Raw genomic sequence first — 23,593 nt, 5'->3', positions numbered from 1 at the left:
GAGTGCAGAAGCCCAACGAATCCATCAGCCAGTTTTTAGAGGTTTTGCGCACAGTGGCCACCCAGTGCGATTTTGCAGACTTGGAGGAGAACCTCGTGGAGCAGTTTGTATGCGGGGTCCGCGACGTGCATTTGCGCAGCCGCATGCTCCGGAACCACAAAATCACCTTGGTGCAAGCCGTGGAGACCGCGCGAGCAGCGGAGCTCTCCGAACAATCCACGGCCGACATCGAACGCCTCCAGCTGAAAACCCCCGCGCAAACCGCCGCGGGGCCTTCCACCCAGACGAACCTCGTCGACGACCTCTCTCCTGCTGAAGACGAGGAGGAGGAAATCGTCGGACAAATGAGGACGCAGCCGAAGCGGAGGCCACACCAGCAACCACCGACGCCCGCTCAGCCAGTCTCAAACGCACCGTGCCGCGGATGCGGCGGCCGCCACAGCCGCGCATCCTGCCCGTTCCGTTCCGCCGTCTGCCGTCGCTGCCGAGGAGAAGGACACCTCGCCAGGGTCTGCCGGGCTCTCGTGCCAGCCCCATCGTTCATGCAGCCCAGCGACCAGCGCCCGGCACCGCAACGCCGCCAACAGCCACGTCCTGCGAGGCGAGCTGAGGACTGCCACTCAACCTACCAGCCCTCCAGCGCCGACTGCGTGGTCTATCAGGCTTCCCACGTTCCCGCCGGCGATCGCAAAATCAGCACCGCCGTCCGACTCGAAGGTCAGCTTTGTCGAATGGAGGTGGATTCCGGGTCTTCCCGTTCTCTCCTATCTTGGGCCCTGTTTTCCCGCCTTTGTCCCGGGGTTCCCCAGAGCCATTTGCATCCCGTCGGGGTCTCCCTCCTAGACTATCAGGGAAATGGGATTCCCACGGCAGGAATATTCCACATCCAGGTGGAATACGGAGACTTTAAGGGGAAACTCCCAGTTCTAATTGTCAGGAACGATCTGCCCGCTCTCCTTGGGTTGGATTGGTTTCCTGCCTTGGGCCTCACCATAGAGGGGGTGCACAGGGTAGTCCCCCTCACCGTAGATAGCGTTCTAGATGAGTTTGCAGAGGTGTTCGATGGGAAATTGGGCTGTTATAAGGGCACCCCCATTTCCCTCTGCCTCGATCCCCAGGTCGCCCCCATTAGGCTGAAGGCACGCAGGGTCCCCTTCGCATTGAGAGCAAAGGTAGACGCTGAACTTGATAAGCTTATAGAGCAGGGGGTAATCGAGCCCGTAGATCACGCCCGCTGGGAAACCCCCATAGTCCTCCCGGTCAAACCCGACGGATCGGTGAGAATATGTGCTGACTATAAGTCGACCATCAATTTGGCCCTGCAGGCAAACCCATATCCGGTTCCCGTAGTGCAACACCTACTCCACTCCTTAGGGCAAGGCCGCATTTTCGCCAAGCTAGATATGGCACAGGCCTACCAGCAGCTTCCCGTAGACGACGATGCGGCTACAGCCCAGACCATCGTCACCCACCGCGGGGCCTTCCGTTGCCGCCGCCTCCAATTCGGCGTTTCGGTCGCCCCGGGGATTTTTCAGAGCCTTATGGAGCGGTTGCTCCACGGACTCCCAGGCGTCGTTCCCTACTTCGACGACGTCCTGGTCGCAGCCCCCAGCCATTCGGAACTCCTGAAAATACTGCGGGAGGTTCTCACACGTTTTAGGGAGGCAGGACTGAAACTAAAGCGCAGCAAATGCGAAATTGCTGTTCCCAAAGTAGAATTCTTGGGGTTCCTCATCGATGCCCAAGGCATCCACCCCACTCCTTCCAAAGTTGCCGCCATCAAAAACGCACCTGCACCCACCTCTAGGGCGGAATTGCAGGCATTCCTGGGGCTTTTAAACTTCTACGCCCCTTTTATACCCCACAAGGCGTCGCTAGCTGAGCCGCTACACCGACTGCTTGACCGGTCAGCGGCCTGGCAATGGGGTAGCCGTGAAGCGCACGCGTTCGCGGCTATAAAAGACATTTTGACCTCGTCGGCAGTCCTAATTCAATATAGCGATAGGATGCCCCTAGTTCTGACTTGCGACGCCTCTCCCTACGGCATAGGGGCGGTCCTGAGCCATGCCCTCCCGAACGGCTCAGAGGCCCCCATAGCTTTCTATTCCCGGACACGCTCCTCCACGGAGCGGAACTATAGCCAAATCGATAAAGAAGCCCTGGCTGCAGTGTCCGGCATTAAGCGGTTCCATGACTACCTCTATGGTAGGAATTTCACCCTTGTCACGGATCACAAGCCGCTCCTGGGGCTATTGGCAGGCGACAAGCCAACCCCCCCCATTTTGTCTCCCCGCATGACACGCTGGACGGAGTTCCTAACGGCGTATTCGTATACGCTGTTATACCGTCCGGGTAAGCAGCTAGGGCACGCAGACGCCCTGAGCCGTTGCCCTTTGCCAGAGACGGACACAGCCCACGTGCCCGCTCTCTCTATTTTGTCCATCGCCGAATCTGACCTCCCCGTCTCTGCCGCGGACGTCGCAGCGTGCACAAAGGCTGACCCCGTCCTATCCCAAGTAGCTTCATGGGTTTTGAGGGGCTGGCCCGCGGAAAAGGTAGCGGAAGGATTCCGACCATTTAAAGCACGACAAGCCGAACTCGCCCTTCACGGGGGTTGTCTTGTCTGGGGGGATAGGGTAGTGATCCCCACAGCCCTGCGGGCACGAATCCTGCCCGCACTCCACAAAAACCACCCGGGCATAGCGCGAATGAAAGCCTTAGCCCGTAGCTATGTGTGGTGGCCCTTGCTAGATTCGGAAATTGCAGACTACGTAGGCCGATGCAGGATCTGCCAAAACTCTAGACCGAATCCCCCCACAGCCGCCCCTCGTGAGTGGGAAATCCCTAGAGGCCCATGGTCCCGTTTACACATTGACTTTGCCGGCCCCTTCCACGGCCGAAACTTCATGATAGTAGTCGATGCTTACTCCAAGTGGGTGGAGCTGGTAATCATGACCTCCACCACAGCAGAGAGTACAGTGAGGGCCCTTCGTAAGATGTTCGCCACCCATGGGTTACCGGATGTGATAGTCTCAGATAATGGGCCCCAGTTTACCTCCACCACGTTCCAAGAATTCCTGGCCGAACAAGGAATCAGACACGCAGCCACAGCCCCTTATCACCCAGCTAGTAACGGCCGGGCGGAGCGCGCAGTTCGCTCAGCCAAAGAAGCTTTGGGCCGCATGGACCAGGGCGACTGGCAAGAAAGAGTGGCGGCTTACCTCTTGAGCCAGCACTCCATACCCTGCCCAACGACTAATAAAAGCCCCGCGGAGCTCTTGATGGGTAGGAGATTGCGAACCCCCCTAGACAGGCTCCATCCACTTTACGCAGGGGATCTGCCGAGCAACCTGGGGGCACTTCCTTCCCACGCGTTTAAGTTAGGGGATCCTGTATGGGCCCGCTCCTTTTCTGGGGATCCACGGTGGGTTCCCGCAACCATCATAGCTCTGACGGGCCCCTGTTCCTTCAGGGTCGGCCTGGCCGACGGAACACAATGGAGGCGCCACGTGGACCAGTTAAGGCGACGCCTCCCCGCGGAAACAGACGGCCCGAGCCTCTCAGACACCCGCTCTCAGCATGAGCCACCCTCGATGACCTTCCCCCCAACGGACTGCCTCCACCCGGGGAACGGGGGACAAGCCGATGCGAACTTTTCGGACAAACGCGCCTCACCCGGCTACTCCCTTCCTCGAAGCCCTTATCGAGACTCTGAACCTACACCCCAACCGGACTGCACGGGGCCACTGTCGGACACTCCTGTTGCCACGGAGACGCCACCCCGGACAAATGGACATCGGGCACGGGGCCCGGAGCCAGCGCCATCTCACGGGGCCGCGTCGCAGATTCACCGCCTCGCCACGGACACACCTCCGCCGGCGGTTCCCCCCCCCCGACGACAACCGCCGGGGAGCCACGAAGGTCGGGACGAGAACGTCACCGTCCCACCTACTTACAAGACTATGTTTGCCCTTCCTAAGGGAACTCTTTTGACTAGGGGGGGGAGGGGTGTTGAATACTAGCGCGGGAAATACAAGCGCGGGAATAAAGGACTCCCTTCTGATTGGTTCCCGGGCGGAGCCGGTTCAATCCTCGCCCTGATTGGTCGAGCTACTCGACGGCCCATTGGCTCCTCGTTCAAACCCGGAGGTATAAATGTTTGGCGCGAACCACGCCACGTTGAATCGTAGTCACTCTGTTTTTAATAAAGGTTGCTTTTGCATACCCGTTTGTCGCGCCCCTTCCCTTCGCTCCAAGATGCAAAATTAAGTAAGTCATCATATGACTGTGATAGATTTTAAAACCTTTTTTCTGCCATAGCCGTTAAGCAAATCACATGGTTGCTAAGAGAATCTGGTTTTCCCCATTGAATTTTCATGTTGGAAGCTGATGGGGAAGGTCACAAATAGAGACTGTATGTCCCTGGGGCACTATAATAAATACATACTAGTTGCCCAGCACCCATCATGTGACCGTGGGGATACTGCAATAGTCAATAAGTGTGAGGACTGATCATAAATCACTTTTTTCAGCACTCTCATAACTTTAAACAGTCTCTAAAAAGTGATTGTAAGTCAAAGACTACCCCTGTAACGTATTGCTGATATGAACACATGAATAATATAATTTTGAGGGGAAAATCAGAATTAAGGCCTGTGGGAGGAGAGCTGTCATGTGGACCTTTTATAATTCAAAACTACACAGGCAGTTAAGGGGACACTCATGTTTCCCCAGGTTACATCACTCATCTGGAAGCTGCCCTGATTCTCAGTAGGCTTCCAAACCCAATTCAAAGTCCTGGTTATGACTTATAAAGCTCTTCGTGGCATGGAACCAGATTATTGAAGGATCACCTCTCTCCAATTCTTTCTATCTATCCCAATGAATCTAGCAGGGTTCCAGGTCCCACCTGTTAAAACAGTACCATCAAGTGAAACCCAGGAAATATGCCTTCTCTGTTGCAATGCTTCTCCCCTGGAACACCATACACATTTGTGAGGCCCTGACCATCTGGCATGTCAAAGCTCTTAGAAGATCTGGCTGTTCATTGAGCATAAAGTTTGGAAGTTAGGCGTGATTTTGTGCTGATTTGCTTGCCATCAGTGGAGTTGGTTTCCCTGCAATCATTTCATTAATAATTGTGGTTTGTAATGTTTTTGTTTTTATTTAGCCATGGTGGCGCAGTGGTTAGAATGCAATATTGTAGGCTAACTTTGCCCATTGCCAGGATTTCATTCCTGATGGGGCTGAAGGTTGACTCAGCCTTCCATCCTTCTGAAGTCAACAAAGTCAGATCCCAAATTGTTGGGGGCAATATGATGCTGTTGTAAACTGCTCAGAGAGTGTTGTAAAAGCACTGTGGAGCAGTATATAAGTCTGAGTGCTACCACTATTGATATTTGGTGTTAATCCTTTGTGCACTGCTTAGAATTACAATTGTAAGATGGACAGCTATACATAGTGCATACATTTATAGACATATCTAAAATTCTGTTTTCACTTTGTCATTATGGGATACTGAGGGTAGATTAATGAGAGCGAAAAATGAATTTCAACAACGGTAGAATCAGACTGCAGTTTAGCAAAAGTGACAAAAGTGAATACTGAATGCACTGTAAACCCAAAAAACCAAAGAAAGCACTCTAACAGTAGAGGAATACAAGCAAAGAGGCTGACACCTATAATAAGACTAGCCCAACAATAGCAATCACCATCAGAACCCCAGCAAGGACACAGATGCTGATGAAGACAAAGTCACTGGTATCTTGAGCCTTGCTCTCATAAACATCTGCTACTCCTACATCCTTTGGCTGGGACTCCACCAGATTCTCAGTGTACTGGTTCAGCCTGTAGGGATTAGAGCCAGAAATCAGATTCACAAGGGCCTCTTTCCTTTTAGGCTCACATTGCACTTCGTATTGGTGAATATCCTCCTGGTTTCCATCAGAAAAGTCAATGTATAGGATGCTGACAATCACAGATGTGTTATTTCTTTTCTAAACGAGGGAAGGAAAGAACGGGTTTTAAAAATAAAACAGTTTCTGCTACACAATGCTTTGAATTCAGATAAATAAGGCCATTAGACCAAGCTGAAGATGGGGCTACTACAAGTGACAAATTATGGCTTTCAGCATTCAGTCCTGTAGTGCCATGCGGGAAGCAAAACTGGATGCTTTTCGGGCCCTTGCTGGGCTGCCTGGCACAGCTTTCCAGCTGCATTTGGCTTGAAGATTCATATACTGTGCAAACCTAAAAGGAGACAAGTGGCAAGACGACTTTACAAACATAAGTAAGGTTTTTGAGGGGAAATTGTGCAATAATTTTGCAACTGCTCAGTGTGATAAATGGGTAGCTGGCAAGAAATAATACTAAGCTTTGTGGGTGTGCAGATGACGTTTTGGGTAAAGAACAATGCCAATATTTTTGTGACCACATACTGAGATAAGGATCCACTTACAACATATTATAAAACGATTTAAATAGAACCATGGCGTGCAAATCCTTTAACCTGCTTGGGTATTTTTATTTTTATTTCTGGGATCACCACCGGCAGGGAAGTCTTCTGTATCTGCCCTAATGAACTATAAAAGAATACGGTATTTTTCAAACGATAAGACGCACCAGAGTATTTAGGTATTTAGGTATTTATTGGGATTTATATGCCGCCCTTTTCCCTGAGGGGACTCAGGGCGGCTTACAACCACAGGGGAGGGGAGGTGCAAGGTCAAAACAAAACAATATGTGAACAACAGAAAAATAGTAAAACCCAACTTTCATTCAGCAATCAAACACTCGGGCGGGTAATTAGGAGCCTATCCCCAGGCCTGCTGGGAGAGCCAGATCTTGAGGGCTGCGCGGAAGGTCTGGATAGTGGTGAGGGTGCGGATCTCCATGGGGAGCTCGTTCCATAGGGTCGGGGCAGCAACAGAAAAGGCTCTCCTCCGTGTGGTCGCCAGTCGGCATTGACTGGCAGATGGAATTCGGAGGAGGCCCAGTCTGTGCGATCTAATTGGTCGATTTAGGGAGGTAATCGGCAGAAGGCGGTCTCTCAAGTACCCAGATCCACTACCATGGAGTGCTTTAAAGATGGTCATCAGTATCCTGAAGCGCACCCGGAGACCAACAGGTAGCCAGTGCAGCTCGCGGAGGACAGGTGTAACGTGGGCGAACCGCGGTGCGCCCACTATCACTCGCGCGGCTGCATTTTGGACTAGCTGTAGTCGCCGGATGCACTTCAGGGGCAACCCCATGTAGAGCCCATTGCAGTATTCCAGTCTAGAGATCACAAGGGCTCGAGTGACTGTTGTGAGAGCCCCCCGATCTAAGTAGGGCCGCAACTGACGGACCAGGCGAACCTGGGCAAATGCCCCCCTGGTCACAGCCGACAGCTGGTGATCAAGAGTCAGCTGTGGATCCAGGAGGACTCCTAAGTTGCGGACCCTATCTGAGGGGTATAGAATTTGACCCCCCAGCCTAAGCGTTGGTGTATTAGCCAAATTATTGGGGGGGAAACACAACAGCCACTCGGTCTTATCCGGGTTGAGTACCAGTTTGTTAACACTCATCCAGTTCTTAACGGCCTCCAGACCCTGGTTCATCACGTCCACCGCTTCATTGAGTTGGCACGGGGCGGACAGATACAATTGTGTATCGTCCGCATATTGGTGGTATTTTATACCGTGCCTCCGAATGATCTCGCCCAGCGGTTTCATGTATATGTTAAATAGTAGGGGTGATAGGACCGAACCCTGGGGTACCCCACATGTTAGGGGCCTCAGGGACGATCTCTGCCCCCCGACTAACACCGACTGCGACCTGTCCGAGAGGTAGGAGGAGAACCACCGCAGAACAGTGCCTCCCACTCCCACCTCCCGCAGTCGTCGCAGAAGGATACCATGGTCGATGGTATTGAAAGCCGCTGAGAGGTCAAGGAGAACCAGGATGGACGCATAGCCTCCATCTCTGGCCCTCCAGAGATCATCGGTCAATGCGACCAAAGCGGTTTCTGTGCTGTAACCAGGTCTGAAGCCGGACTGGAAGGGGTCAAGATAGCTAGCTTCCTCCAAGGCCCATTGAAGCTGAAAGGCCACCACCTTCTCAACAACCTTCCCGATAAAGGGAAGGTTGGAGACAGGACGAAAGTTGTTTAAAATGGCTGGATCTAACGATGGTTTCTTCAGGAGGGGTCTCACCACCGCCGTTTTGAGTACGGCGGGGAAGTGCCCCTCCCGAAGGGAGGCGGTGACAACCGCCTGGATCCAGCCATGTGTCACCTCCCTGCTGTTAGCCACCAGCCAGGAGGGACACGGGTCCAGAATACAAGTGGAGGCACTTACAGCTCGGATGGCCTTGTCCACATCCCCAGAGGCAACTTCCTGGAACTCAACCCAGAGCTGATGTGGCAAATGATCCTCCTGTGTCTCAGCTGGGTCTACTGTGGTGGAGTCCAGGTCCGATCGAAACCGAGCTAATTCCGCCAAGAATTGAGCATAATCCTCAGCCCTACCCTGCAAGGGGTTTCCCGCCTCCCTCCTATTAAGGAGGGAGCGGGTTATCCTGAACAGGGCGGCTGGGCGTGACTCGGCGGACGCAACCAAGGAAGAAATATATGATCTTTTTGCAGTTCTTAATGCTCGGACATAGTCCTTGGTGCAGGTAGTTAAGAGTGCTCGGTTTGCCTCGGACCTATCGGACCTCCACTGGTGCTCTAGGCATCTCCTCCGGCGTTTCTTCTCCCGGAGTTCCTCGGTGAACCAGGGAACTCTCCGGGATCCACTGACCCGGAGGGGCCGTAGTGGCGCAATCCGGTCGAGAGACTCCGACGCCGCCGAGTACCAGGCGGCGGCCAGAGTCTCCGCCGAACTGTGGGCGAGGGTATCAGGAATAACCCCAAGCTCCGTCTGGAACCTCAGAGGGTCCATAAGTCGCCTGGGGCGGAACCACCTGGTCGGTTCCTCCTCCCTACGGTGGGGGTTTGGCCTCCGGAAGTCAAGCCTCAGTAGGCAATGGTCTGACCACGACAGGGGTATGATCTCATTACCCCTCAGACCAAGATCACACATCCACTGCTCCGAGAGGAATACGAGGTCGAGCATGTGACCCGCTGCGTGGGTTGGGCCCCGAATTACTTGGGTCAAGCCCATGGCTGTCATGGAAGCCATGAACTCCTGCGCCCCATCAGAGCGTTCACCGAGCGATGGCAAGTTGAAATCCCCCAGAACTATAAGCCTGGGGAACTCAACTGCCAGCTCGGCTACTGACTCGAGGAGCGAGGGGAGGGATGCTGCAACGCAGTTGGGAGGCAGGTACGTTAGCAGCAGACCCACTTGACTCTTGAGGTCCAACTTTATCAGCAGAGACTCACACCCGACAAGCTCCGGAGCAGGGACCCTACGAGGTAACAGAGACTCCCGGATTACAATAGCCACACCGCCACCCCTTCCCTGGGCTCTCGGCTGATGAAGCACCTGAAATCCCTCTGGGCACATCTCTACAAGGGGGACTCCTCCTTCTGTGCCCCGCCAGGTTTCAGTAATACATGCCAGGTCTGCCCTCTCGTCAACAATTAAGTCCCGGACGAGGGGAGCTTTGTGAACAACAGACCTGGCATTTAGCGACAACAGCCTGAGACCAGGGTCCTGACTACTCGCGCCATCTGGTCTTGGAGTGGGACTCCTAGGGCCGGAAGGAGGGATCTCTGTAATGTAGCGAACCCTCCTTCCCCGATAATGGCCAGCCCTAAGGTCCCCGCCGTATCTGCCTCTCCCTGTCACGACCGCTATGCTCCGACCCACTCCCATGTCCATGGTCCCCCCAACCACCCCGGTTCCTCCCGCCTTCCCCAGCAGGTCCTCCGAGTCAAACATTCTCATTTATCCACTCTAACAATTCCCACGTAAAAATTTAAAACATATAAAATACAAAGGTAACAATTACTAAAAGTGGGCCATTCATTCAATTCCAGCCAACTCCCATACACTCAGCATTCTATTTAAAATTGCGCAGTTATAGTATATAATAATATGGAAACAATGGAGGAAGCGATGGTCTGCCCCTCTCCCTTCAGAGTATAAGACGTACCATGATTTTTAAATTAAAAAAAAGTTTTTGCACTATGCAGGCCTCCCAAACCCTCTGCATACCTCGTTCTTTGCAAAACAAAAGGGGGGACATGCAGAGCTTTGGGAGGCTTGTAGAGTGCCCCTGGGGGCTGGGAGAGGGCAAAAACAGCCCATTTTTTGCTCATGTTTGCCCTTCCCAGGAGCACTTTGTAAGCCTCCCAAACCCTCTGCAAGTCCATTTTTGCAAAGGGGGCGGAGTTTTGGTAGGCCAAAAATGTTGTATTCAGTGTATAAGACACACCCAGATTTTCACCCTCTTTTTTGAGGGGAAAAAGGTGTGTCTTATACTTTGGAAAATATGGTACTTTAGGTGCTAATACTCAGTTTTTAAAAGCAACATCTCATTCACTGGAATAGATTTATGGTAACCATGGAAGTGTCTTCCTTTCTTTTGCCTATCTACCTTCTCTGTCTTTCTGCTCTTTCCATCTCTCTTCCCCTTCACTTCTGTTCCTTCCTCCTTCCATCTTTTCATCTTCCCTCCTTCCTATTTCTTCCTTCTTCCTTTCTTCCGCCTATCTACCTTCACCTTCTCTGTCTTTCTGCTCTTTCCCTGTCTTCCCCTTTCCTCCCTCCCTCCCTTCTTTCCTTTCTAGTTCCATCTTTTCTTCTTTCCTCTCTCCCTCCCTTTTTCTTTCTTTCTTCCTTCCTTCCTCCTTCTTCTTGCCTATCAACTTCATCCTCTTTGTCTTTCTGCTCTTTCCCTCTCTTCCCCTTCTCTTCCTACTTCCTTCAAAGGCAAAACAAAACAAAAAAGCACAGTGTCCCTCCGCCCTCTGAATGGGACTCAGCGTGACTCCTATTTGAATACAAGGACACGGAGCCGGGCGGGGAGATAAGCACCTTCATTTGCATTCTCTGCGACCATGATGCTTTGCGAGGAACAATCCATGGGGCTACCCGTGACTTTTTGCAGATTTTTTTCTTTCGTGCTTAAAAAAAAATCGGGACTTTTTAAAAACGCCACAGAATGAGCTGTCAGCCTGACCAAATGCAACCCCTTCCTTCGTCCTCCTCCTCCTCCATCACTAACCGCTGCGGGTTCAGAAATCGGAGTGATTTCCATCTCTTCCCTCTTCCTGGATTCACTCCGAAGTTTTTCTGTGTATAAACAGTCCTTCAGCCTCTCTCTCTCTCCCTCTCCCTCTCCCTCTCCCTCTCCCTCTCCCTCTCCCTCTCCCTCTATCTGTATCTGTATCTGTATCTGTATCTGTATCTGTATCTGTATCTGTATCTGTATCTGTATCTGTATCTGTATCTGTATCTGTATCTGTATCTGTATCTGTATCTGTATCTGTTTGGGTGCCCTGGCTGAGGATTCCCTCCTTCAGTTGTTCTCTGGAATTCCCCTCCCCCTTTTTTTTCTACAGAAGGAAAAGATTTTTTGACTGGGCAGCTCGACATGATTAAGGCCGTTCTGCTCCTCCTTTGCCCATGGGCACGCGCTGCCCTCTTCTCTCTGATAGCCGCCTGGTTAAAAAGGAGGATGAGGCTCCGCTGGTACGGAGCCCATCTGCGGGGGGAGGGATCCCCCTTGCGTTCCTCGTCTTCCCGGATGGGCTCCGGACCAGCGGAGCCGTCTCCTCCTTTTTAACCGGCAGCTATCAGAGAGAAGAGGGTGGGCGTGCCCGTGGCCTTGTGCAGCAGCCGAATTCTCACCTCCTGTTCTTTGGCTGTTGCACAATCCCAAGGGCATGTGCTGCCCAGTTTGCTGAATCTGGTGCGGCTTCAGAGAAAGAAGGCATGTGAGAAAGCCCCCCCCCATCCCCGCTGCCTGAACGTTTGAATGAAGGAGGCTGCAGGCTCCTTTGTCCTTGGCTATGCGATTTTCTTTCGCGCTCTGCTGCCCGAACGAGTGAAAGAGGCAGAGGGAGAATGAAAGGAGATTGTGTCCCTTCTGTCTCCCCGTTGCTCAGAAAAGCAACTTCGGGAAGGTCCTTTGGTGGCGGCAGGCATCCTAGAACCTGCCTGCTAGCAAAGGACCTTCCCGAAGTTGCTTTTCTGAGCAACGGGGAGACAGAAGGGACAAAATACTGGCCAGCTGGGACGGGTATACAGGGCTGGGGGTGGGGCAGGCTTACTTCCGGGTCTGGTCACAAAAATTGGGACTTTTTAAGAACGCCCCGGGACGCAGGACAAATTGTGAGAAATCATGACTGTCCCGCCAAAATTGGGACATCTGGTCACCTTACCCTTGTGGAACAACTATCCGGACAGCCTTGACCTTTTGGGTCTTTGGAAAGGCTGTACAAATCAGGTTTTCCCCTCCATATGTTTTAAGGGGCATATTGGTAGGAGAACCCCATATAGGACTCTTTGATTGAAGATAATGCATGAGCTGCCTCGGCTTTTGTATTTGTGCATTTATTATGTTTGCTTGTACTTGTATTTATGATCCTTTCATTGTTTTCTAGTGTGTTCTACCCAGAGTTATTTGCTTAAGACTGCTGGCATTATAAAGTTCTTCAATAAATAAAATAACATAGATGAACTGAAATTCATAACATAAACAAGCATCCTTCCTTCCCTGTTGAGAAATGCCCGGTTTATGTGCATTTAAGGCTGTACTAAAATTCTGGGTCAAACTGATTATTGTGAAGTGGGACATCCATTATGACTTTTTTAAAAACTTAAAAATAGCAGCATGAGAGGGATGCCTTAATTGGATTGGATAGCAATTGGTATCCCTATCCAGGCACTGCCTATCTGGAAGCAGTTAATTATCAATGGAGAATTTTCTCTCAATGCAAGGAAGCAGAATGATCAATAAGACCTCAGTAGGAAATGAGAGAGTTAAGTTCCATTTCCCTGCCTGTGGTGATCCCAGAAATACAAATATCCAAACAGGCTAAATACAAAAGATGGAATGTGAAATCTTGTTTGGCCCTCTGTTTTTTATTATATTATCTGAGTATGTTTTAAATAAAAAGTGAACATCTGGAATTATTTTGCTTAGTAAACAGACTATAGTTTTCTATATGAACTAATGCTTTTCTTCACAATTTCTTTTTAAAAAATTAATTTCTCAAACTATCTGCCAGATAATGAGAATGGGCTTGTGTCCTTGAGAGAAAATAAACCACAATCACCTTTCTTATATAGTTTTATATAATATATAGAGAAGAAAGAAAGAAAGAAAGAAAGAAAGAAAGAAAGAAAGAAAGAAAGAAAGAAAGAGGAGGGGAAAGAGGAGAAGCCTACAAACATAAATTAAATAAAATAATAATAATAAATTAGGTATAGAGGAAGAACCAATATCCCAATGACTACTTGATCAAATGGATGTTTCAATAGGGCATTGAGCAAAATTATATAGTCTGAGTCAGTAGAGAGTTGCATGTGTTAATAGAGGTCTACACCACATATATTTTCATGTCATAAATTACCATATCCTATATGTACATCCGATGTATAAAAAGACAAGTTAACATTTCCTTTTATCTTCCTCTCTAAAATATCAGAGTGTGAGTGTTTTTTTATGTGCATGTATACAGTATATGTGAGTGAATACATAACTATCAGGAATTTTTTGTGTGATTCAATAGATGATTCAATATATTAAATAAACATCTATATTAGATGACCTATTTTTCAATCATAATCATTTTAGACTTCAGCCTTAATTGTCCAATGATAGAGTATACCATTGTTAATTTCATCGACATGTTAGTCTTGCAGTTTCTAATTATTTGTGCTCAGCTAGCAAAGCAAAGGAGGACTTCAGAGGACTTCAGAGAAGAGGATTTTCCTCACCAAACCTCTGAAACACATTCAGCAGTAGATGCTATCATGATCAAGATGTTACAGGAGCAATGGACCTTTCTATGGTTTTCATAATAACACAACTGCTGCTATATGTGGGAGATGGGTAGACAGCTCCTTTCATCTTGGCTCAGCATTAGCAGCTAAAACTCTGCCCTTTCCACCCAGATAATGTACTTGCGGTTCCATGCCACAGGTTTCAAATCTTGCATGTATCCGAAAGGTCAAGCCAACCACTTGTGCAGGGCAGGAGGGGATTCCTAAGTAGATTTTATTTCGCTCCAGCTGGGCCAAAGACTGTGTAGGGATTTGGATCTGAAACTCTGTTCTTGTGCAGCTGACATTCATAGGGACAACTACATCGAGGAGAAACAAAACAAAGAAAGAATATCTGAAATTACAAAAGCATAACAAACAGCCAGTGGCAATCTCTGGAGTTAACGCACCTGGCACAACACTATCTATAAAGAAGATAACATCCTTTCTTCTAATCTAAAGTCTTACACATGTACTAAATCACTATTTGATCCAGTTTTAGAGATAACAAGCCACATTTGTCTACTGTACGGTAGATATAACCTATTCAGAGGTAGTATTCAGCAGGTTCTGACCAGTTCTGGTGAACCGGTAGTGGAAAGTTTGAGTAGTTCGGAGAACTGGTAAATACCACCTCTGACTGGCCCCAACCCCATCTATTCTCTGCCTCCTGAGTCCCAGCTAATCAGGAGGAAATGGGAGTTTTGCAGTAACCTTCCCCTGGAGTGGGGAGGGAATGGGGATTTTACAGTATCCTTCCGCTGCCATGCCCACCAAGCCACGCCCACAGAACGGTAGTAAAAAAATTTGAATCCCACCACTGAACCTATCATGTACTTCTTGCTATGACTCCCCATGTAGTCTCCCAAATATCACAAGATTTTGGGAATCTATATGAAATATAGAAACCCAAAGAATTTTCTGCTGATATTAGATTTCATTTCATTTTTCATTTCATTTCATTTATTGAATTTATAGGCCGCCCAATCCCGGAGGACTCCGGGCGGCTTACAGAAATGAAAAATGTTAAAAAAGAATTAAAACAATAAGATACAACAAGATTAAGAAGAAAACACAACATGCACCCAATCAAAGGGGGGCTGGACCTCAATCAAGAGGTCAACAGCCCCAGGCCTGCCGGAAAAGCCAGGTTTTAATAGATTTACGAAAGGCCATGAGAGTGGGTAGGGTCCAGATCTCTGGGGGTAGCTCATTCCATAGGGCCGGAGCGGCAACAGAGAAGGCCCTGCTCCGAGGTGTTGCCAGTCGGCATTGTCCAGCTGAAGGCCCATCCTATGCGATCTTATTGGTCTTAGGGAGGTATGCGGCAGGAGACGGTCTCGTAGGTCTCGTAGGATTCGCTGGATGTGACTGGGTTGTAAAATTGATTAGGAAACAGGGTTAGAGTTGTGATCTCATGATCTCTAGTTTCCCCAAGTAGTTGGTGGGCAGTGAAAGGTTGTCGTTTTTAAAAATCTGACCAAGTATAGACGTCTCTGTATATGTCTTTTGGGTCAGAATACTGAACTTAGAAAGCAGCATCACAAATTCTCTATCAAATCTGGATCCAGAGAAATTAGGTGGCAGTTTATTCAAATTTATTCTTTTGAATTAAATGTTCTTTTGGAGAACATCAAAAATTTGTCCAAGGTAAGGTTCCCCCTTAGCAGTGACAGTTTTGAAAATCCCTACATGATATGAATTTTCCCCTCATGTTTCTCCTTGGATTTAACTGATATGTGACAAGCTAGCAGGGTTGTTGAACATTCCTAGAAGGAGGAAGGACATTGATACACATCCCTTCTTGGACAAATCATAAGTAAAAGAGCACAAACATACATTTCCCCCAAATTCTTTGTATCTTTCCCCAAAATTATTTGTGTTTCCCCAAAATTCTTTGTATTTTTGAAGGGATATCTAAAAACAAATATCTCTACTAAACTGAATGAGAGATGGTACAAAGAAATACATAGTGTATAGTATTTCCCAAGCATTACGCCAAACATGTAACCTTTGTAATCGTTTTAATATTCTTCTGCTCATGGTCCAAACTCAATTCCTACTGTATTGGGCTGTTTTGTGCATCCTGTGCTCCAGTTATATTTTTAGAAAGCTGACATCATCACAAAGTCTCCCACACTATAGATCTTGCTATACTGCAAACGCCAGTGTTCACTACTTCAAGAGTTAAAGCAAGAACGTTATCTGCTTCTGTTCTGATATACTACCAGACAATGTAGAATACTCACATATATGCCAAGCCCTATAGGAAAGACAACCCTTTAAAAAAAAACCTAGATTTAAAAAGAAGTTATATGAAAGAACAGAAATATTATATTGGTGTTTAATCACCCTAAGTAACTAACAAATATATCAACCCCTTACATAAAGTTTTTTTTTCAAACAGTGGGATATATTATGAAAAATTGGTACTGGGTGGAACTAAAGTAGGACAAAACAAAACAAAAGATGAATGCTTTATCCAGATAATCCTTGTTGAATGATTGCCATCACAACTGTGATGAAAAAGTAATTTTACAACCAATCCTTGCATTTATAATCTTTGCAGGTCTATAAAGAAAAGAAAAGTTGAAGTAAAATCATAAGCGTTGTCCTAGTTTCATTTTGTGACTGCTTTGCCTCATACCCAAGTTGCCAATCTAAGGTGGTCACTGAACAAGGGCTACCAGTAGTAAAAACATTATTGTTATTAATAATTTCTATATTAATTCAGACTCCTATCTCTTGCCTGTATATACAGGTAATCCTCAACTTATGACCACAATTGAGCACAAAATTTCTATTGTTAAGTGAGATATTTATAAAGTGAGCTTTGCCTCATTTTACAACCTTTCTTGCTGTTGTTAAGTGAATCACTACAGTTGATAAGTTAGTAAACTGGTTGTTAGGTGAATCTGGTTTTTCCATTGATGTTGCTTGTCAGAAAGTCACAAAAGGTGACGTTGGGACACAGCAATGGCCATAAAAATGAACAAGTTGCAGAGCATCTGAATTTTGATCACATGATCATGGGGATGCTGCAAAGGTCGTTACTGTGAAAAATTGTCATAAACTACTTTTTTCATTGCTGTTATAAGTTTCAACGGTCATTAAATTAACTGTTATAAGTTGCAGACTGTGTGTATATTAGCAATAGCACTTAGACTTATATACTGATTTACAGTGCTTTACAGCCCTCTCTAAGTGGTTTTTTTTAAACAGAGTCAGCATCTTGCCCCCAACAATTTGGGTCCTCATTTTACCCACCTCGGAAGGATGGAAGGCTGAGTCAACCTTGAGCCTGGTGGGATTTGAACTGCCAAATTGCAGGCAGGCAGCAGAAGTAGCCTGCATTACTGCACTCTAACCACTGCACCACCAAGGCTAATTGGAATAATTAATCAGCGGAATAACTTTCCTCCAGACGTTGTGAATGCTCCAACACTGGAAGTTTTAAAGAAGAGATTGGTAAACCATTGGTCTGAAATAGTATAGGGCTTCCTGCTATCTACATCATAAATAAGGGAATAGTTTTGTACAGAGATGAACAATTGTATGGTGGAGTTTTATATAATTGGCAGCAACAATGTAAGCCATTTAAAGTCTATATTTTCAGGACCAAGAAGGCGGTCAGACATAGAAATATGTCTAGAATTTATCTAAAATATATTTTGGTAGAGGTTTTTCCAGTTGTGGTCTCTGCTTTTGCTGCAGTGTTGAAAACTGGTAACCGCAAGAAGGCCAACGAAGAATCCCGAAAGAGTAATCAGGTTGAATTTCACATAATGATCTGAACTAAACAACTACATTTTTGGCTCACCAATGTTTCTAGAGATTAACACCACTGCACATATTGAGCAGCTCCATTTATATTGAAGCAGGGCTTGGAAAAATTTATTTCCCTTTGTGATTGGAGTTCATTCTTCATCGGATAGTGAGAAATCTTGGAATAATTTCATATCCCGAGCACCAGTTACATTCCTCAGTGTTGGAAAAAAAGGTGTGTTTCTAACCTATTCATTTTGGGGGATAGAGGGCCCAGGGCAAAGGAACAGTTAATGCTGAGTTGATGCCTTCTGCAAATACATAACAGATGGGTTTCTGACTGATCCCTTTATGAGAACAGAGGAAAGAAATTAGTACATATTGCAGGACCTCATACTTTAGCTAGAAGAAAAAAATAGAAAAAAATCATCTATAGTTTGAGATGATGCCACTGATGTGTGTTTGAGGAATAATGATCAAACATAATTCTTATACATAAATAAGGTACAAATCCTGTGTTACATACTGGACATTTTTAACACCCTCAAAAATACGAAGACTGATATATGTGTGGATGTACAATTAGGACAGAAAAATAACTGGCAAAGAAAGTAGATGCTCCTGAACACCTCAACTCGATTCTAAATCAGCTAGAAAAATAAGGCAATCCAAATAATGAAGTTATTTTAATTTATGCTGAATATCTCTGGAACTGCTCTCAGGTCATAAAGCTGGACATTCTGCTGGTCTAGAAAAAAAAATTATACCCAATATTAACACAATAAAATATAATAAAATTCTACAGTAAAAATAAAAGTGTATATGATCAGCAAAATCAAAAACGCTCATAAAGATGCAGTTCCTGGAACAGTCAGGAAGTAGCTGAGGCCACAGGATTCAATTCATGGCCATGTAGATTTTGGGTGAATCATTCTAAAACATTAAAAATGACATCTTTAGCAGATTCTAATTGAAACCAGAATCTTCTGGTACATTTAAGAGCTTGTTTATACATAAAAATGGGAAAAAATAAAGTTGGCTGACACCTATGTATGTATTCATACAATGTATGAATTAGTTACTGTGGATGTCATTATCCAGGGAAAGCTAATTTCCATATAGTTGCATTCTAGAACTTTTGTGAGCTAATTATCTTCAAACTATGGTATTTTGCTTTTCTCTTTATCCTCTCATTTTTATTTTATTCCACATAGTTTATCTGATAATAGATCTTACCTCCAAAATATGCTACCGAGAAACCTCGGTTGGCTGTATTCCTGTCAGTGTGAAGGACCAACAGCAAGTTGTTTCTACTGGATATAATTGGAGATAGCATTTCTCTCCCACACCATTTTCCTAGCAGAGATGCCTTCTCAGTACCTCCATCAAACACAGACAAATGGTCATAATCGCAACCATCTGTCAGGCTGTTCCGTCCCTCGAGATCTAGGTCCAGGAAAAAAACTTTTATTCGATAACCTAGCGGCAGCTGGATGGTCCATCGACATTTGATATTATTCGGGTAAGAGTGGGGATATTGAGGACTGGAGAAATTTCCTTTGACAGCGGTATACACCTCCTGACATGCACCTGGTTGCAAGGGAAAAAAACCAATGACATACAGTGGCAAACAACAAAAACATTCATTTTATTGTGTAGGATCTTCTAGAATTTTTTTCTTCAAACTTCTTCCTTTACTTCAATGCATTTTTAAATAGTTTTCACTCTGCTCAATCTTGGTTTGAAGCTGTGACACAAGGGATACAAATAATAAACCATTAAATTGGTAACCTAACCTAAAAATAGCTAGAACTGGAAAAGTGGGCCACTATGAGTAGCTGATAGTAGGAGGCAGCTATCTCAGCCTATCATTGCCACAAGCCAATGTCATGAGAATTTTATGCTGCAATTTGGTCTAACATTGTCAGCCATTCAAGACAACCAGATTAGGAAACCAAAGTCATGCATGTTGATACTTCTTTTATTATAAGGTTACAATACAGAATCTTGCAAGTCTGAAGGCATTTCCTCCCCGCTTCTTATCTTCATATTAACTAGGGAGGGTCTTGTCTGAAACCGTTCTAAAAGGCAAGGGGACTTTCTTGGTGTTTTTCCCCTTTGGAAACGTTTCACTTCTCATCTAAAAAGCTTCTTCGTTTCTTCAGGGATGAGATATTCTTCAATTTCATGCTTCCTCACCATCATCACTATCCAAATGCTTTTCTTCAGTCTGTCTCGTAATTTTTATGCTCCTGGGATTTTTACTCATATTTTTTGTGGTCAAGATATCTTCTGAATATGTGCCACATATCCTAAACTGGTCTAAAGCTTAGGTTCTCCAGAACATGATAAATAATGTGGCAGTACACTCAGAAAAAATATTTGACATACTAAAATAATGGTAACTTTATCAGATGTAAATCAATAGTAGAGTTAAGGTCATGTTGCCTTACCTAGTATTGGGGGAGTCCTTCTATTAAGAACATACAGAAGGTTTATGATTCATTAGGAAGGCTGGAAAACTTTGAATTTCTCTCTCTCTCTCTCTCTCTCACACACACACACACACACACACACACACACACACACACATATAGGTCTAAAAATATTTGGTGTTATTTTCCAAGAAGGTTCCAAAAATCATTTTATCATTCTGTATCATAATACTGATTTGTGATACATATTAATCTTTGTACTATACCTGAAAAGAAATATGCCTTGAAGCCTTTGTTAGCAATGTTAAAATCTGATTTGAATACAACCAAAAGTTCATGTGCAGAAGATACCACCTCTGGAGGTTTTGTGTTTCCACAGTAGTAACTGAGAAGAGTATCTTCCATGGTGGGCCCATCAAAGATGGCCACATAGTCAAAATTACACTGCTCGCTGTGTTCCATCTGGAAGTCAACAAAAATCAGTTTGATGACAGAATTGGACGTTCCCTGGATGACCCAATGGCACTCAGCATTGTTGGGGTAATTCTCTGGGTAATCAGGACTTGTGATTGATCCAGACAATCCTGTGAGCACACCCCCACAAACATCTGCAAGCAAGAAAGTGCAATATACATTAAAATAAGACACAGAGATTGAAATAAGGAAAGTTCCTATATGGACTCCAGGTTCATTCCTCTACACCACAGAAAATAATTCTAACCAGGCAAGGAAACACTGGAGTGGAGGAAATAAGGAGTGCTATGGATGGGAGGTAATAAATAGGAATGTGTATGTCTAAAAAATATAAGAATTTGAGGCTGAACATGATAAATAAAATTAGTGAGAGGCAGGAATCAGAAGCTAGAGAATTGTCCAGATTATGACTGAATAAAAGAGAATATTTTAGCTCAGGGTGGAACTTACTCTTACTAGTAACCCCAAATGCAGCCTGGCTAAAATAATTTCCTATTTTCAGATTGTTTACTCTGGAATAGTCATATTGAAATCAATAAGCTTTCCTTCCACATCACTAGTGGTTTGAAGATTACAGCCAGGAATTTCAATTGTTGGGTCATTTCTGCTTTCAATTACAGCAAGACAATAAGGAAGAAGCAATAAAACTACAGTGGGAGGGAGAGCAGGATAAACCCTGAAGCTTTTCCCTGCTGCTGTTGTCCCTTGAGTGGGAAAAAAAAATCCAGTGTGATTTCTGGATCTTTCAATGTTTATGAAACACCTTTGAGAAAAATGAATGGATATATTTGTGTGTTTGTGTGCACGCACCTGTACTCTGAGTGCACTACTTAAAAATAATAATAATTAAGACTTTGCATTTTGCATTATACTATCTGTTGATCCCACAATGCCATTTTTAAAGCTTTAATATAGAATGGTAACTACTTTTGTGGGAAGTTTGAGCAAGGTTTTTGAAGGAGTTTGAACTCCAAAAATGACTGGCAAGTTCCAGAAACAGTACCTGTTCAGCTATAAAACCGATGAAGTGATTTTTGCCATTTTGCCAGTTTCATGCTAGGGTGAGGATTTCAGAGTAGACTTGTTGCCTGAGCAGTTCAAAATAGCTAATACACATCATGAAACTTTAATGAAATATCATTACATTTATTTATTAAATTATATCCTGCCCTTTATTCAAGAGCTCATCGTTCTCTTTATGCCCCAATTGTTGAGTAGATTGCGCTGAGAGAGACTGGTTCAAACATGCCCAGAGAGCTTCTGTGACTGAGGGTGGATTTGAACTTAAGTCCAACATTTAACTTGTGAACAACACTGGCAGAGAATGAACAATACTTAAATGGATATTCTGAAATATGTGGCATTAATATTCTTACATACAGTCTCTTTAAGAGAGTTATTTCTAGCATTCAGAGGATAAGTACAAATATTTTAATTTATTTGTATCCCACCTTTATTATTTTTACAAATAACTCAAGGAGGTAAACATATCCAACACACCTCTCTCTTCTTATTTCCCCCACAACAACAACCCTGAGAAGTGGGATGAGCTGGAAAACAGTAACTGGTCCAGCTGGATTTCATGGCTAAGACAAGATTTGAACTCAGAGTCTCACACTTTCTAGTCTGGCGCCTTAACCACTAGATAAACTGGCTTGGAATAATCTAGATTTCTCAAGTTATCTCTAAGCTCCATAAAGATGAATGGAACAAACTGTTTAATTACATGTTGTTGATTTCAAGAAAAATATAAATATCTAAGTCTGAAAAAGATGGCAGGTTGCTTTCTAGATGCTTTTGGTAGTTTTGAATCATTTCTCCGAAGGCCAGAGGAAAAGAAGAAAAATGCATTTATTATTAATCTGTAAATGAACTCTGTTTAAAGCTAGTTAAAAATAATTTCTTGAAATAAGAATAGTAGTATATTGCATCTGAAATCATGGGAAGTTGCCCCTATTCTACAAGGGAAAGTGAAACCAACCAAAAGAATTATACACATTAAGGTATAGCATGCTTTAACAACCATTGAATTAGTGGTCAGGTTTAGACAATATTTTAAGCATAACCTATGGTTTGCAGAGCATGATGGCCAAGTTCACACATCACATAAAGTCAGAATCAAACTAACTACATTATGTCTTAGAGATGTGTGTGTCAAATGCTGGGTTTATACATCCCTCTAAGCATTAATGTGGTTTACTTGGTTTCGGCTTATTAAGATCCACAAACAGTTAGCAAATCAGTTTTCTTATATCTATCCTGCTTTAACATTGCAAAAATTCCACAGTGTGGGGCCTTTATATATTGCCTGAAATTGCTTAATCTCATCCTTTGTAGAAACTTACTGCTTCTCAAGCACCCTATATCAGCAAAATGATACCGGTTCTACAATACTACTGTATGATGTAGTAACTCTTAGGAGAAATCCAGGTGAAAACAATTCTGACCTTTTTGGTAAACTGCTGAGAATCCTTGACTGGCCACATGGTTATCTGAGTGAAATATTAGAGTCATTATATTCCAGGATGAGGTAAATGGTGGAGGAAAACTTGTGCCACAAAATTTACCAAGCAGATTTCCTTGGTCTTCAGAAACCCCATTAAAGATCTTGATGTAATCAAATTCACAATTATCATGATATTCCAGGTCAAAATGTTGAAAAGTGAGCAGTACAGAGGATCCTTCTGTTACCACTATGAGCCACGTACAATCTGTATCATATGGATAAAGTCCTGGGAAATTTGGGCTTGAAATATTGCCGAATGGTGCTGACAGAAGTCCACCACATTTAATGCCTACAGAAAATATCAACATTCAAAGAATAACAGATTAGCAACTAGAACAGCCCACACTCTGGATGTTGTCCCCTCTCGCTCTCAAAGCTTGTTAAAATACCTGCACCAACTGATATTCCCAAATAGTTTTTCCCCTCCCAAACTAAGCAGGCCTGACTGGGATTATTAAGTTTCAGGATAAAACATGAACTGGTGAATTTGTAAT

The 23,593-nt window shown here is 45.2% G+C and overlaps 1 protein-coding gene across 1 annotated transcript; it reads right to left on the bottom strand.

The window, feature by feature from the left end:
• Positions 1 to 5,678: 5,678 nt before the first annotated feature.
• On the bottom strand, positions 5,679 to 23,407 carry CDCP2 (CUB domain containing protein 2). Its single transcript, XM_014058650.2, has 5 exons — positions 23,041 to 23,407; positions 20,386 to 20,727; positions 18,921 to 19,274; positions 14,061 to 14,239; positions 5,679 to 5,996 (listed from the first exon to the last, which is right to left on the bottom strand). Exons 1-5 carry the CDS (start codon positions 23,405 to 23,407, stop codon positions 5,679 to 5,681), a joined length of 1,560 nt encoding a protein of 519 aa, XP_013914125.2.
• Positions 23,408 to 23,593: the final 186 nt, after the last annotated feature.

This window comes from Thamnophis sirtalis, unplaced genomic scaffold, assembly GCF_051295495.1.
Source record: "Thamnophis sirtalis isolate CommonGarterSnake01/CBP01778 unplaced genomic scaffold, rThaSir2_p1.2 scaffold_7, whole genome shotgun sequence".
NCBI lineage: Eukaryota > Metazoa > Chordata > Lepidosauria > Squamata > Natricidae > Thamnophis > Thamnophis sirtalis.
Note: the sequence above shows the minus strand (reverse complement) of the source record. Positions and strands in the feature narration are given on the sequence as shown.

Excerpts from the sequence above, each read along its gene's own strand:
- CDCP2 (XM_014058650.2), bottom strand. The coding sequence starts at position 23,407 with ATGTTGATATTTTCTGTAGGCATTAAATGTGGTGGACTTCTGTCAGCA. Across the intron at positions 14,240-18,920 it reads CTCGGTAGCATATTTTGGAG|TTGTCCCTATGAATGTCAGC; the intron begins GTAAGATCTATT and ends TCCTCGATGTAG. Across the intron at positions 5,997-14,060 it reads CCTGTGGCATGGAACCGCAA|AAAAGAAATAACACATCTGT; the intron begins GTACATTATCTG and ends TCCCTCGTTTAG.